Source organism: Coffea arabica, chromosome 1c, assembly GCF_036785885.1.
Source record: "Coffea arabica cultivar ET-39 chromosome 1c, Coffea Arabica ET-39 HiFi, whole genome shotgun sequence".
NCBI lineage: Eukaryota > Viridiplantae > Streptophyta > Magnoliopsida > Gentianales > Rubiaceae > Coffea > Coffea arabica.
Genome location: NC_092310.1, coordinates 7,251,940 through 7,266,252, shown reverse-complemented (window position 1 = coordinate 7,266,252; position 14,313 = coordinate 7,251,940). Strand labels below are relative to the sequence as shown.

At 34.6% G+C, this 14,313-nt stretch overlaps 2 protein-coding genes across 2 annotated transcripts; one reads left to right on the top strand and one right to left on the bottom strand.

Moving 5' to 3' along the window:
* Positions 1–3,821: 3,821 nt before the first annotated feature.
* Positions 3,822–6,856, top strand: LOC113736702 (non-structural maintenance of chromosomes element 4 homolog A-like). The gene is made up of 7 exons (XM_072084105.1): positions 3,822–3,970; positions 4,082–4,162; positions 5,456–5,705; positions 5,801–5,891; positions 6,077–6,284; positions 6,386–6,477; positions 6,584–6,856. The coding sequence occupies exons 1-7, from the start codon at positions 3,838–3,840 to the stop codon at positions 6,854–6,856; spliced, it is 1,128 nt and encodes a 375-aa protein (XP_071940206.1). The 5' UTR covers positions 3,822–3,837.
* Positions 6,857–7,816: 960 nt separating this feature from the next.
* On the bottom strand, positions 7,817–13,744 carry LOC113704704 (enoyl-[acyl-carrier-protein] reductase [NADH], chloroplastic-like). Its single transcript, XM_027226601.2, has 13 exons — positions 13,595–13,744; positions 11,912–12,225; positions 10,864–10,973; positions 10,724–10,779; positions 10,540–10,624; positions 10,409–10,456; positions 9,722–9,796; positions 9,536–9,647; positions 9,369–9,420; positions 9,245–9,296; positions 9,110–9,167; positions 8,375–8,473; positions 7,817–8,281 (listed from the first exon to the last, which is right to left on the bottom strand). Exons 2-13 carry the CDS (start codon positions 12,186–12,188, stop codon positions 8,127–8,129), a joined length of 1,179 nt encoding a protein of 392 aa, XP_027082402.1. The 5' UTR covers positions 12,189–12,225; positions 13,595–13,744; the 3' UTR covers positions 7,817–8,126.
* Positions 13,745–14,313: the final 569 nt, after the last annotated feature.

Sequence of the window (14,313 nt, the reverse complement as noted above, 5' to 3'; positions counted from 1 at the left end):
TGTTCGTCTGACTTATCAATCAAGACATCATCCTTGATTGTGGCGCCTACTACCTTTCCTAAAATTCGCTAATTCGTTTGATTGTGGGTCAAGATTATATAGGAATTTTGCTACCAAAACTTGTGTCAATCACCAAAGGTCCCGAGTTTGTTGTTCACGAATTTTGATTCGTCAACGGGGTTTGTATCGCGTTATACACAAATTGATAAATTGTTCTGAAATAGTCTTATCTATTACATTTATTCCTCATAAAAGGCTATGTTAATGGTGGATGAGGCTAGCTTGGTGACTTTTATCAATTCCTGTTTACAATTTTACCAATCGAAAAAGTTATAGTGTAATTCTATCCTTGTAAAAGAGAAAAAAAAATCTAACAAGGGAAGGATGAGATTTAAAAAATGAGGAGGGAAAAAGTGGATTTGAAGCAAGGACGTCTAAGTCTTGATTAGTTTACAAAAAATTCTTATAATTTCCATAATCATAAATAAATACAAATGTTAGTTTCTTTTTTTTTTATGTACAACTGTCAATGTTTTTTTTAATATATAGGTACAGCTGTTACGATAAGATATTTCTGATATAAAGCAATTTCTCAATCTAATCGTAACCTTATCCTTAAATTTTAGATGGGATAATTTTAGAAGCCTCCCTTCACGTTTCTAATAATAGCATTTGACACCTTTGAACTTTAAAAAATCTTACTTATCTTCCCTATTTTAAGCCTTTTATAAACTTTTGCAACACATTTTAAAATATAATGTTAAAAAACTCATATTTTGAGATAGAGGGAGGGAGGGGGGGAGGGAGAGAGAGAGAGAGATAGATCATAATTTAAATTTGCCCCTTTGTTGTCTTTCTCTTTCTAGTACAAAAACTAGAATATATTAATAATAATTTAAAAATAAAAATGGAAAGCATAATGGTTCATTCTAATGGGACAAATTATAATACATTTTTAAAGTACAAAGATTTGATATTTGAATGCTCGTTTGAGGGTTTTGGCTCCGTTTAGATTAGCTATTTTTTTGGATATTTTTGAAAAATTTTGCTGTAGCAGAGTTTTTAGATTATATTTTGGATTATTTTCAAAAAATATTTTGGGATATTTAAGAGTAGAAGAGTTTCTAAAATAAAATTTTAAACTAATTTTTAGATTACCTTTTAGAGTACTTTTTAAAAATTGGAATTGTATTTGAAAAACTAGTTTTTGAAAAACACTCCCATTTTGTAAGCTACAAAAGTATTATTTTCTTTACTATAAAGTGTTTTGAATTAATTTAAACAGTTCTCTACATTGTTCACATTTTTTTTAATTTTCTAATTCTTTTTCCGAATGGATGGTGTGAAATATAAAATAATACAAAATGTTGAAAATTATACAAACTTGTTTGTGCTATTTCCAAGTTGTTGTAAAAAAATTATTTTCGTTATTGTAAAATATTTCAAGTTATTTTTACGAGTATTGTAAGTTATTTATAATTTTAAATATATTTCTTGTCCAAACTAATGATACAAAAAACTATTAAAGGTTCTTTCGGCCCCATTATCAACTATTAAAGTTTGATTAAATAACCACATCAATCAAATTTACAAAAATTAAGAGATAAAATTAATGTGTTGTGATAATTATGAGGCCACAAGAAAAGGAAATATTTAGAGTGAGATCATATTCTCTCTCCCAAAATAAAATTTTTTAATATTATGTTCTAAAAGTAGGGGATGCAAGTGAGATTTTTCAAGACTCGAGAATGTCAAGTGATACTATCAGTATCAGAAATGTCATGGGAGGTTTTTGAAATTATCCTATTTTGGATATATCTTCCCAAAAAAGTGAACACTCGAGGCGTTGACGTGTGTCTCTGATTGTGCACACCAAACAGCTAGGACCAAACAGGGCCTTAGGGGGAATCTACAGCGGTCAATTCTGACACTTTATTTCTACTTGCGCAAAATAATTGGGTTGGGTATTTGAGTTTCTTAAGCGGGGCCCAATCGGATAGCCCAAGGACAAGATCTGCAACCGTTTGTGCCAGTTGTATTCATTTTTCACTGCGCGTAATTTTCATTTCACACGATGTAATTTATTTTGCACACGACATAATTTTATAATACTTTTTTGTGAGCCCCACACATGACTTGAAAATCGAGTTACATGCTGTAATTTGAGCCGCACAAATTTTTGAGGCCATAACGTGGCGTGAACTTTCAGGAACGGTCGTCACTGACAACCGTTCCTGCCCCATTTCCGTGGCGCAATTATATTTGCAAAATTTGAAAAATTCGTGCGAGTCCCAGGACCCAATTGGACCCACTTGTAACCTTCCGTCCTCGTCACCAATTTTCATGTTTTTTCTTTCTTTGCCTTGCCTTCAACCCTTCTTATAAAATCAATCAATTATATGCCAAGAACAATCCTCTCGCTATAGGAATTTAATCGTAACAGTACAGTAAGTTTAAACTAATCACAAACCAAAAGATTAGATGGGTCATAAATAGATAATTGAGTGATCAGTACCCAATTATATCCCAACAAATCAAAGAGTATCTTGAGTTAAATGATTGCTATTTTGCCACATCAAAAGCATAACCATTGGGGAATGTTCTATTTATGAGTTATACTAGATTTTAACAGTACAATTTTTCAGATATGTTGCAATTCTTTGAATATTTGAAATGATTGTTTCAAGTTTTTCTAGTCTAGCTCGAAACAAGATTTTTCCTTGTTTGGATTGCAATTCTTTAAGAAAAAATTTTTACATTTCTTATTAACACATTTCTCAATCTCCGTTTTAGTTTATATACAGTAAATCGTTATAATACATTTTTTTTTATAAAATCTTCAAAAAAATAACAACCCAAACAGCCTTTAAAAGTAATTGAGCATTCCATAGTTTAGGTTCAAACATCGCCTCTCCCTTCCATTAACGAAAATGACCAAATATCCAGTGGCTAAATTTTCAAGTGACATGCCAAAAGAAAGTCAAAAAGGCATGGAACAAATTTAACTTTATGTAAACTTTTCGAATTTAATAGAAGAAGCGGCATTGATAAAATAAACTTTTAGAACCTAAAAAAGGAGCAATTAGCAGAACTCTGTAGAACTGTGTTCTTAAAGAAAGAATTACTGTGTGCACAACAAATATAAACCTTTTTAACCAAAAAAAGGAGAGACTAAAAGCCATAATACTTGTATTGCCTCATTATACAGGTAACAATATTGCACAAATTCAATAGTAGTTTTCTTATACAAGGTTAATATTACAGCCTAAGATGTTAGGTTGTTTTTTTTTTTTTTTTAAATAGCCATTTAGACGATCTAAACACTTAAGAAGAGAGGAATGTTCAGAATAACTATACATGCCAACATAGCTCCCAAAAAAAAATAGCTATAGAGTGCCAAAATCATTAACTTAAAATTTTTGTAGCAAATTATATTGGTTTTGATATTATCAAAACTAATATCGAAAAATTAAGAGACGCTTATAGTTAGTAGGGCTTTAAAACTTTAACATAACACAATCCTGTTTCAAATCTAAAACCAACTTCTTTTTTTATTACAAAAAAAAACTAAAACTAAAACCAGCACTAACTTTATTAATGTTTCAACCCTAAACGACACCTTCGTAATGATGCATTAGTGTCTTAGTAATTGACTAACAAGCAAAATTTAAATTGCAGATTAGGAAATTTATTTATGTTAATGGCCGTGGGAGATGAACAGTTTCCAAATATTAGCAGGAAAAGAATAACCTAATACGGGTAATATATAAATAATTCTGTTATCTATATTTGTATTTATGTATACAGCGGATAAAGTGATCGCGACAAGCTAAAACAATGACAAGAAGAGACGGTTCTGTTGATCAAAATACTGACCAAAGTACTGAGCATAGTACTGATCGAAGGCAGTCTGAGGCCTTTCGCAGGGAAATACGTGCTGGTTATCATGCCATACATAATCGGATTAATGGTGAATTTTTTTTTTTCATTTTTTTGGTCCAAGAATTTGTGATTTGTAATGGGTTTTCTCTTGAAGAATCGTGGGTCTGATACAGATTTTGGTATAAATATTGTTTTGTAGTGGGAAGAGATGAGATAGCAAGTGCAGATTCACCAATGTTTAAAACCATCCTCGAAGATGTGGAAAAGTTGCATCAGCAAGGTAAGATTTTCTAGGACCCCATCTCAAAAAAGTTTGATCACATTACTTGTTTGTACTTTATTGTACTTATGAGGCGAAAGAAGCATAATAAGACAAAGAAACAGGACTAAGTACTAGGATTTAGGTGAAAGGTCCACCTGTTCCCCCTTGATAGGAAGGGGACATATGACTTGTTTTTGTGTTTTAGTGGTTAGAGATTCTAAAGTGGAATGTATTGAAATTCAGTATTTAATAGATATGTTGATTTTTAATTGACTGGCAGGATGGGGAATTGAATTCTTTTTTAGTCAAAGATCTTAGTTTTAAGTGAATAATTCGTTGATGACTAAGCAATCCTTTAATTATCAACTGTTTTCTGGTTAGATGAGGCCAAATAACTAATATTTTTAGGAAAAAGATGCGACCGTTAAGTCTTTGCCTAGCCATTACAATCTTCCCTTCTTTTCCTTAAATGGGAAAAAGACGAGTAACTTATCAATTGAACAACGCCTCTGATGCTTATAAGTGCCTTATTCTAAGTTCAAAAGGGGAAAAAAAAAATAGTACCAATTTACCGTGTGATTTAAGGGTAGATCGAAGATATCATACTAGTTTTATTTTTCTTGCATTGCAAAATTATCACCCTGTATTACTGTAACTGGCTGTTGTTTTGGACAAATTTACTCTCCTGTCAAAGAGAGGCCATTTTTCTATAATGCAAGAAACCAAAATGGTTACAAGAGCATGTTGTTTTGTGTCTTGGCATGTCTTGCTAGGTCATGCGCATGTTTTGATTCATCAAGATTTTTTTATCTTTCTTCATCGTAATCATCAAGAAATGAGGTGAGAAAAGAAATCAGGAACTAAGATTACTGGAAGCAGATTCACTTTCTGCGCTAACACTGTTTGAAAGTCGAGACTTAATTATTGTGATGTTTATGACTTTATTGAGGTAATTGTCAGGGTTTCATTCTGATTGATACACTTAACTAGGAATAATTTATAATAAAGATGCAAAAGAATGATATCCTGTGTTCAACATTTAGTTGTCAGATTCTTGAAGTGCTGCTTAGACTATACACCATCTATGGAGTACCTTTTGTGGAGATTTTGTTTATTTTGCACCATGTTAATAAAGCCATTATGAACTTGGTATCAGCTTTTACCAGTTTGCTGTTGCCTAATTCCCCTGTACGAGATCCTCACTTCTGCAACAGATGCAACTCAAGTATCTGAATTCTACTAGTGAAGTTGAATATCAGTAACTATGCTCATAAGTTCATTGTAATAATTCACTAATTATTTGATCTTCAGTTGTTAAACCAAGGGAGCAAGTTGCAGATGCACAGGTTATGCTTAATCTTACTACCACGTTGCTCACCTCGACTGAATCGCTTGGTCTTGGGGCATTCACCCCCGCAAACTTTGTTTCTTCACTAAAAAGACAGTTTGCGGAAGATTCTCAGAGAATACAATCTGGGAATTCTTCAAATTCAATCAGTTGGAAAGCTATTGGCCGTGCTGCTGCACATGTTTTCAAGCAAGGAATAGGATGTCGGACCATGCAAGTCTTGTTGAATCCTCAAGTCTCTGTATTTTTCTTCCTGTTTTGTCTTAATTTGTTCTAATCCGCTTTCAACTTGATTGCTGTTTTCTTAGGATTGGGCCCATGGAATTGATGTTTAAGCCACAGAAATGTACAGTTGTTAGAAGACATCGCAGGCTAATCGAGAAGGAAAAACCAAAGGAGGTGTGGTTTCTTGCCTCCCTAGTCATCAATTTACAAAGTGTGTTATTTATGTTAGTGATTGTTGTTAAAAACTCTCGTTTTTCTTGTAAATTTCTCCCTTTTATTTCCAGAGCAAGTTGGCGCGGACTCCTACATGAATTTTTGAAAGTTAATTGCTTCGACTTCACCTATTTTTCTTGCCACAGGTCAATTCAGAGGAGGAGACGCAGAATGATATGATTGTTGCAGTGATGTTTGGTGCCCTGAAGAGAAATAATCCTGTTAAGCTTGACAATCTTATACTTAACAGGCATTCCTTTGCTCAAACGGTAGAGAATCTGTTTGCACTCTCTTTCTTAGTAAGAGATGGTCGGGTTTTCATGGAGGTGGATGAAAACGGCTCTCATTTAGTTTGTAAGAAATCCCTCTAAAATTGTCGATTTAGAATAGTTTCATTTCTTTAACATTCAGAAAATGGCTTCACTCTTTTCTTCTATGTTTTTGCTCTTTTCCAGCTCCAAGAAATGCTCCCGTTCGCCGTTCAGTTGTGAGCGGGGAGGTTAAATACAGCCACTTTATTTTCAGACTTGACTTTGCTGATTGGAAGGTACAAAACTGGAAATCTAATGGAAATTTATAGCTCTGCCTGGTTTCTATAATTGTTAGTAATTTTCGAGGTTCTTCATTCCTGAAGATTCAAATTTCTGCTGCAGCTTATGATGGATTCAGTGCCAAGGGGTGAAGAGCTCATGCCACACAGGAAGTATGTGGACGATCCAGCTGATGAAGAGCTTGAAGTAGAGTTGGAGACAAAGAACGTTCAACTGCTGTTAGATACACCTCCACCACCAGGTGTATCTCAGGAAAAGTGTGAATTGAAAGGATTTGAAATGGGAGAATCTTCAAGAAAACGTCGGCAACTCCTACCAGAAATGACTGAAACTGGTCGGGCCAGCAACCCAAAGTGCAGGAGAAAGCTACTCTGACGCACACAGATTGGGGGTTTTGGGGGGGGGGGGGGGGGGGGGGGGGGGGACCTGTTGAAGCATAACATGTTCTAATTTAATGTTATGTATAGCTTGAAGATCTATAACAGAATGTCCAATAGCTTTCATGGAGCAAGTTGTAAAAGTATAAAGCTTTTGCAATACATATAGATCGCGAAAAGACGTTCCCATCTCATTATTGATCAAATATTGGCGCTGATGCCTTTCTATTTTTTTCGTGCTGAAGGTATAATTGAGTTGCCCATATAATCCAATTTATATTGGAGATTTCCAAAGCAATCCAAACTTTAAAATTCTTCCCGAAGTAGAGATTTTGCACTTTGAAATGATAATTTTAAAGTGACTATTTCATATGGTAACTTTGAAATCGCTATTTGAGAAAACGACTTTAAATGATTTATTTTAATCATAATTTGTCTCTAGTTTGCTTTACTTATTTTCAAGTCATCTGAAGTCACCTTTTTAATAAGACTACTTTAAAGTAGCTATCTAAAAATGGTGACTTTGACATCGTTCTTTTAAATGGCAGAATCCCTACTGTAAAAAGAATTCAAAAGTTTGGACTACTTTCACAACTTTTCAATAAATATTGGCTTATTTTGGCAAATACCCCCAAGTAAGTTGGCCATTCGTCATTAGACTTGTGTATTTTGTGATCTACCTTTAATTTCTTTGCTTTAATATTTTTTTCCCTCATGGTTGATCTTACCATATGCATTTCCACTTCTCACAATTTTTCCTGCCTATCATCTACTCTGTTTCGCAAGTTAAATGAAGCTCAACTTCAAACATTACTGTCAAATTTAATAAGAGTTTCAATTTTTACTGATTTAGATTTCATCAATGTGCTAATAAGCGAGACAAATACCTAATGAAGTCAAGTGTGCAATCAGGAGTTATCTAGTTCTAGAGGGATAGCAGACCGTTTGAGAGGAGTGCTAAAGCAAATGATGTTTCGATCATCGTCCATGTTTTAATGTTTCTTGTGCTGGAATCAAGAGAACTACTACATCCACAAAAACCAGAAACAATCATCTTCTCACTGTCACAGAGTCCATGCAAGGTAGAAATTCTTATGAGAAAACTTGCATCAGAAAAAAGTCTCAGCATAATACTCCTAACATTTAGATGAAGCCGGTGGTCAACCCACTGTTGGTTATGACCCTAAGAATGTACAAAAGAAACTGAAGAGAGACTCTAATTCTTCAAGCTCCAAATCTACAAACAGGCCTTGGTCTTATTTATCATTTCAGGCATTTGCCTTTGGAATGTCAAGATCTTTGAATATAGGACTGTCAACTCCTACGCCCATTGCATTCAGACCATTGTCCACGTATATTACAGCACCGGTAATAGCAGATGCCAGTGGAGAAGCTAGGAAAGCAGCCGTGTTCCCGACCTCATCTGTGTTATTTGTTCTCTGAGTTTAGCATTCTAGATTTTGCAAGCAGAAGTGGACAAATGCCGCTAGCAGCAGAAGAACATTCAATGGCTTACCTGCGGATAATTCTTTCTGGAGAGGTGCATTGGCTAGTGAATAATCGATCATCATATCGATGAAGCCAATGGCTTTTGCAGCACGGCTTCTTAATGGACCTGGATAAACAACATTTTCAGTTAGCATAAAATAGAAGTGTATTGTTTATTAGGGACGCAAAGATATCAAAATTCATAAAGAGGGCAAAAAACTTTTGCTTCAGTTCAGACAAGTGAAGAACACACTTTTGTGGTGATCGTAAACTGTTTTATGTCATGATTCACCACAAAAATTGTGTACTTTTGCCCTTATTAGAAATTCAGTAAAGGTTCCACCCTCTTTATGGTAATTTTCCCCAAAAGAACTTGCAAATATGCAGGATCTCAACAAAATTTTGCACAAATATAATAAAAAATAAAAACATATGTTGGACTGAGACTTGATTTTTTTTTTTTTTTTTTTAAAAAGGGAGCCTTGATAAACTAAAAATGGTGGCACAACGAATGATCACATCCCGATGTACCCTAGTAAGCAGTTTTTTCTCCTGGATATCAAAACAGCTTTTTACATGATACTGAACTAGTTCTAGTTTATTGGCACAGCCTTGGGTCCTCTGGTCACAATTCAAACATTTGGAGAATAGAAATGCATATCCACTACCTAATCTACTAAATTCTGTTTATCAGAACCGCCAACATCAGAATTTAGCTTCCATTTTTAAGTACAAGTATAATGCAGGGAATGGGACACAGTACCGGCAGATATTGTGTTGACTCTGACTTTATGCTTCCTTCCAGCTTCAAAAGCAAGTACCTGCATCCCTCAAAAAAATCAGCTACAAGTATCACAGAGTAACAGACGCATAATTCTGACTGGATCATACAACTCACTCTTGTGTCACTTTCAAGAGCTGCCTTTGCCGAGCTCATGCCTCCTCCATATCTGTGCATCTTAAAACTTTAGACTTGGCTCATTATGAAATTTAAAAAAAGCCCCAGAAAGAAATATCGATACCCTGGAATGATCTTCTCAGAAGCAATATATGTCAGAGAAATGGAAGAACCACCTGTCAAAACAATAGCCAAGCTTGTGCTTAATGGGATATCCTTAAGAACTAATACAACTGTAACAAAAGACTAATAAGGGCTGTCAAGCAAAAGGGAACTCCATGAGAAGTATGCCTGGTTTCATAATTGGAAGGAAGTGCTTCAGCAAAGAAACATATGAATAGCTAGATGCAGAGATTGCTGCAAGATATCCCTTCCGTGAAGTCTCCAACAGAGGTTTAGTCACCTACTCATGGAGTATGACTCAGTCAGGTAATCTATCAAACAGTTACATATTTATAATATCATTAAGTTCCTCACCTCTGGCCCATTAGCCAGGGAGTGAACAAGAACATCAATGCTGCCAAAATCCTCTTTCACAGATTCCGCAACCTCCTGTGGAACATTAAAAATGATAATTATTTTCTTTTCTTTTCAATTTAACGAGAATAACATAGCAAGATAGCTATTGAAACATGTGTTACACAAAGGATATAAAAATTCAATAATACAAAGGGATATGAAAGTTCATAAAATAGAATTCCTAACCAAGGAACTCCGATGTTTGACCTCTTTCTAGAAGGCAGAGAAAACCAACACAGAGAACAGGATGATAAAAACTTTACGATTAATACAGAAGCCGAGATGAAATAAAATACAGTTTGATATGTTGCTTCTTCTCTTTACAAGGACAAAACATGAAGTGGATGGAATCTCAATAATTCGACAATGGTGATCGTAAACATGGTGGCCCTGTAGAGGCAGAGAATTAATTAATAAGGCTGCAGTCAGGAATTTGCACTGTATACTTTGAAGTTTTCCCTGAGCATCTGGCATCTGAAACCATTTGGCTAGACCGATAAATTGTTCACGAAATTAGATTGATATCATACAGATTCTTTGAATGGAAAATATGGCATCTGAAACCATCTGACCTAACCCATAATTAGTTCACAAGATCAAAATAAATCATAGAGTTCTTTGTGTGGCAAGATGCTCATCATGTACCTTGACAGTCCAATTACTGGAACCAGCATACCGCTTGTTTGCTTTTACCTGATTGAGATAACACCATAGAGATTTAAAAAAGTATTACAACATACAAACTTAAAGATGACCACCATATAATTTTAAATTACATCTTCAGGGACGTCCTCACGGTTATCATAAACTGCATCTAGGGGATAAACTTTTGTTATCTCCATTAGAGAACCACCTGGCAACCTGCAATTAAATCCTTCATTAGCATAGTCAAGTGAAAAGGTGTTACCCTCGATTATTTAGAAAAAAGGAGCTGAAAAGAACATAAGCTCCAAATCTTACACACGCGATTCATCAAATTTCCCACGTCGTAGACTTGTTTCAAAGATGTTCAAGGCCTGAATAGCATATATGAAGAGCCTAAGAAACCTTCTAAAATAACTGCACACTGATACACTATGAAAAATGTCAATCCGACTTACAGGAACCCAGGTTCCGACGAGAATTTCAGCACCCGCAGCAGCAAGAGATTTTGCAATTGCCCAACCATAGCCATTGTCATCAGCCACACCAGCAATAAATGCTCTTTTGCCTAGGGTGACAGTTTTTGCCATTTAAGCTAAATAAGATACATGCTGCATACTATTATCAAGAATTAAATTAACAAATAAATAAATGCTAGCCTTTTTATCAACTTCTGTTAGGTAAACAAAACTTTTGACCCTTACAATTCACCTTTACAGTCCATTGAGGACTCTAGACGATCAACACATCATTAGAAAAGGAAAAAAAAAGAAAAAAAAAAAAGGAAAGAAAGAAAGACTGATCCAAGTCACAGGAATGCAAAGATATATATCATACCTATTCACACCAAATGATCTATTCACAGCATCTCAAAAAGCAACATAACGTAAAAACTGAATTTACATTTCTGTATGCAATTTTCAGGGAAATTGTTAGGTGCCACATTTGGCAGATGCCAAATACTACCCCTCTTATTTCGATAACTACCCATTCATCTCTCCTCCTATCAGAATTGATTATACATATTAACTATATTTTGCTGAGTGGGTATGAAAAGGTAGTATTCAGCATATGCATAATTTGGTTAAGATTTCTATACTTTGCAGAACAAAAACATTAAACAAAAGAAAAAAAAAAGAAAAAACTAGGAAAAGGTATGCATAAGACTAGATTAAGAAACTAGGGCATTTTCCTACTGATTAAAAAAAAATTGGTGATATTGATCGGTAACTTTTTGGGTCAAACCTCTAGAGACTTATTATGGTTTATCTAATTAAGGACGACAAGTATAATACCTTCACTGGAAGGTTTTAACCATAAAATGTAGGCCAAAGAAGCAAGCTTTTCCAAAATGTTTTTGGCTTTTGGAGCCTCCCTTGTACTATTTATCTTCTAGATATCTTCTTTCCTTTCAATACCAACTTTTGTACAGATAATAAACATTCCAAATGCTCAACTGATATGCCAACTATTACCGATAAAAAGAAGAAAAAACAACATTTATACCTTTTAGGTTAAGTGATAGACCCGATGACGACTGCTTTTCTCCAGCCTCAGACATTGCCTTTGTTACCATTCTCTCAGTTTTTGCAGAAGATGACATGAAGTTGCACTGGAAAGGTTGTAAAGATGATGTATGACAAGCACTTGAAAGTTTAATCCACGATGCTGCATTAGGGTCTGAACCAACGTGGCCAACAGCTTGCCCCAAAACTCTTCGAGCCGGGATAATAGAAGGTCTAGCTGCAGTAAACTGCAAGCTGCAAGCTGCAGCTACTGCCATTTTGAAAGAATAAAATCTTGCAAAAACAAACTCAGACCTGTAAAATATGCCCGAGTCATAAGCAATCTGTTGAATACAGCATCCTAGATAGTGAACATATAACAGGGCAGTGACCCAAAAATGCCAGTGGCTTTAAAGATTTTTAGGAAACTAGAACTGGTTATTCTTTGACTCCTGAAAAAAAGATGTTGCAGCAGGGTTGGGAAATACAGAATAAACAAAAACCTCAACTTTTGTCAACAACCAAGCTATTTGGCATACCCATATCCTATTCTATTTATTTCTAGTAAATAGAACAGTAGACTCAGAGTTTCCTCCTCTTGCCTGCTCATTCAATTTTTGGCACTTCAGTGCTGAATGCTAAATATTTTGATGCATATGATGTTATAATCTAATTGAAATCGCTCACACAGCAATTACATATGGGGTATGAATATTCAAAAAAACCAGTTTATAGGAACTTGTCCAAAGCAGTCCAACTTAGCTCCTAGCGAACCATTTTTCCTCCAGTATAACAAGCTATAGCACATATGATTCTCATTTTGAACTTTTATATTGTAACCAAGTCTTTACATTGATACTAATAATAACAAGCAACAAGGGTAACCAATCAAGCTGGCTAAGGATTGACGGTTGAGTAACTATTGTTCATTATTTTCTCCGGTGATCCTCCCTAAAAGCTATGCAGCTCAGAATTCTGAAAAACTTAATAAAATTTAAACTTTAAGAAAGAATCCAAGGCATTTTCTGGTGTAATGAACCTACCCTATCAATCTTCTCTTGTTGCTTTGTTTTTCTCTCACTTTTGTGCCCCACTCCATAAACTTTATTTCTTCATTCGCAATAAAAAGCAATTTCTCACTTTTCATTCCTCTCTAAGTCGGATCTTTCAAGATATGATTGCACCTATTTCCTTCTTACACAGTTATATCACATTTCTAATTTCAGCCAACCTAAACAAACCAAAATGCGACATAAATTTTTAATTTCATGGTTTTAGAATTCACAATTAAAAGCAGTTCTTTTACACAGAAACACTAAGCTTCATAGTTAGAGACAAAGCACTTGTACCTCACCCCCCCCCCCAACCTTCTCCCCCACCCTCCCCCCTCCCCAACTATTCTCAATCCAACATATAAGAGACTTACATTTTGAACAAATTAAGAAACTTCATCCCAGACAATGCAAAATAAAGTTAAATTTCAACATGATGCAGAACTTTTCAGCAAAAATGATTAAACATACATGCACTAGAACAACTACAGCTAAAAGCTGGAATTAAAAGAGGAAGAAAATCACGATAAAACCCACAAAAATTCGAACTTTACCATTCTGAAATGATAGAAGTTAACCAAAATAAATATCACAAGATAAAATTAGAGTGAGAGGAGAAAAGAGGTTGAGACCTTAAACTGATGGATAGAGCCAATGCTAACAGTTGATTCCTAGTAATTGGAAAAAAAATATTGAAAAAGATTTGTGGGTTTGAGGCTGTTTCACTGGTGGTCACTTATCAGTAGCAGAAGGGTTTTGAACTGTAGCTGTTGGGAGGCCTTGGATTCATGAGAGAGAGAAGGAGAGGAGAAGAGGGACTCAGAGAGAAAATATTTCTTTAAGATTGGGCTAATAGTGAATAAGAGATAAATTGGGCTCAGGTGTAGTTTCTTATCTTTGATTTGGGCTTATATCTTTTTGTTGGGCTTGCAACGGTCGAGAAAATTGCATACCTTGTCCTCTTAATTTTTACTAGTTTTGCTTTTGTCTTTGAATTTCAGGTGTTTGGGTTTTTTTTTAAACTAATCATTTATTTTTGAGAAAATAACCTATTTGATCCCTTACATTTTACAAAAATATTATTTTCAACCCTTACTTCAAAAATGAAATAAATTTGACCCTAACATTTAAAAATTGAAACTATTACATTCTTGAACCCAACTTTCAATCTAAATCAAACCATCCAGCATCCTAGTAATAAACTTTAGGGATAAAATTGTTAAATCACTTGATCAACCCCATCACATTCACATGATAAATTATTGAACCAAAAAAGGTAAACAATTAAAAAATTATACCATAAAAAGGCCGTTTTTTGTTTTGAAATAGTAGAATTTCTTTTCTAAGTAAA

Excerpts from the sequence above, each read along its gene's own strand:
- LOC113736702 (XM_072084105.1), top strand. The coding sequence starts at position 3,838 with ATGACAAGAAGAGACGGTTCTGTTGATCAAAATACTGACCAAAGTACT. Across the intron at positions 5,892-6,076 it reads AGAAGGAAAAACCAAAGGAG|GTCAATTCAGAGGAGGAGAC; the intron begins GTGTGGTTTCTT and ends TTCTTGCCACAG. Across the intron at positions 6,478-6,583 it reads TTGACTTTGCTGATTGGAAG|CTTATGATGGATTCAGTGCC; the intron begins GTACAAAACTGG and ends TTTCTGCTGCAG.
- LOC113704704 (XM_027226601.2), bottom strand. The coding sequence starts at position 12,188 with ATGGCAGTAGCTGCAGCTTGCAGCTTGCAGTTTACTGCAGCTAGACCT. Across the intron at positions 9,421-9,535 it reads CCTTCCAATTATGAAACCAG|GTGGTTCTTCCATTTCTCTG; the intron begins GCATACTTCTCA and ends TTGTTTTGACAG. Across the intron at positions 8,474-9,109 it reads AGTCAACACAATATCTGCCG|GTCCATTAAGAAGCCGTGCT; the intron begins GTACTGTGTCCC and ends TTGTTTATCCAG.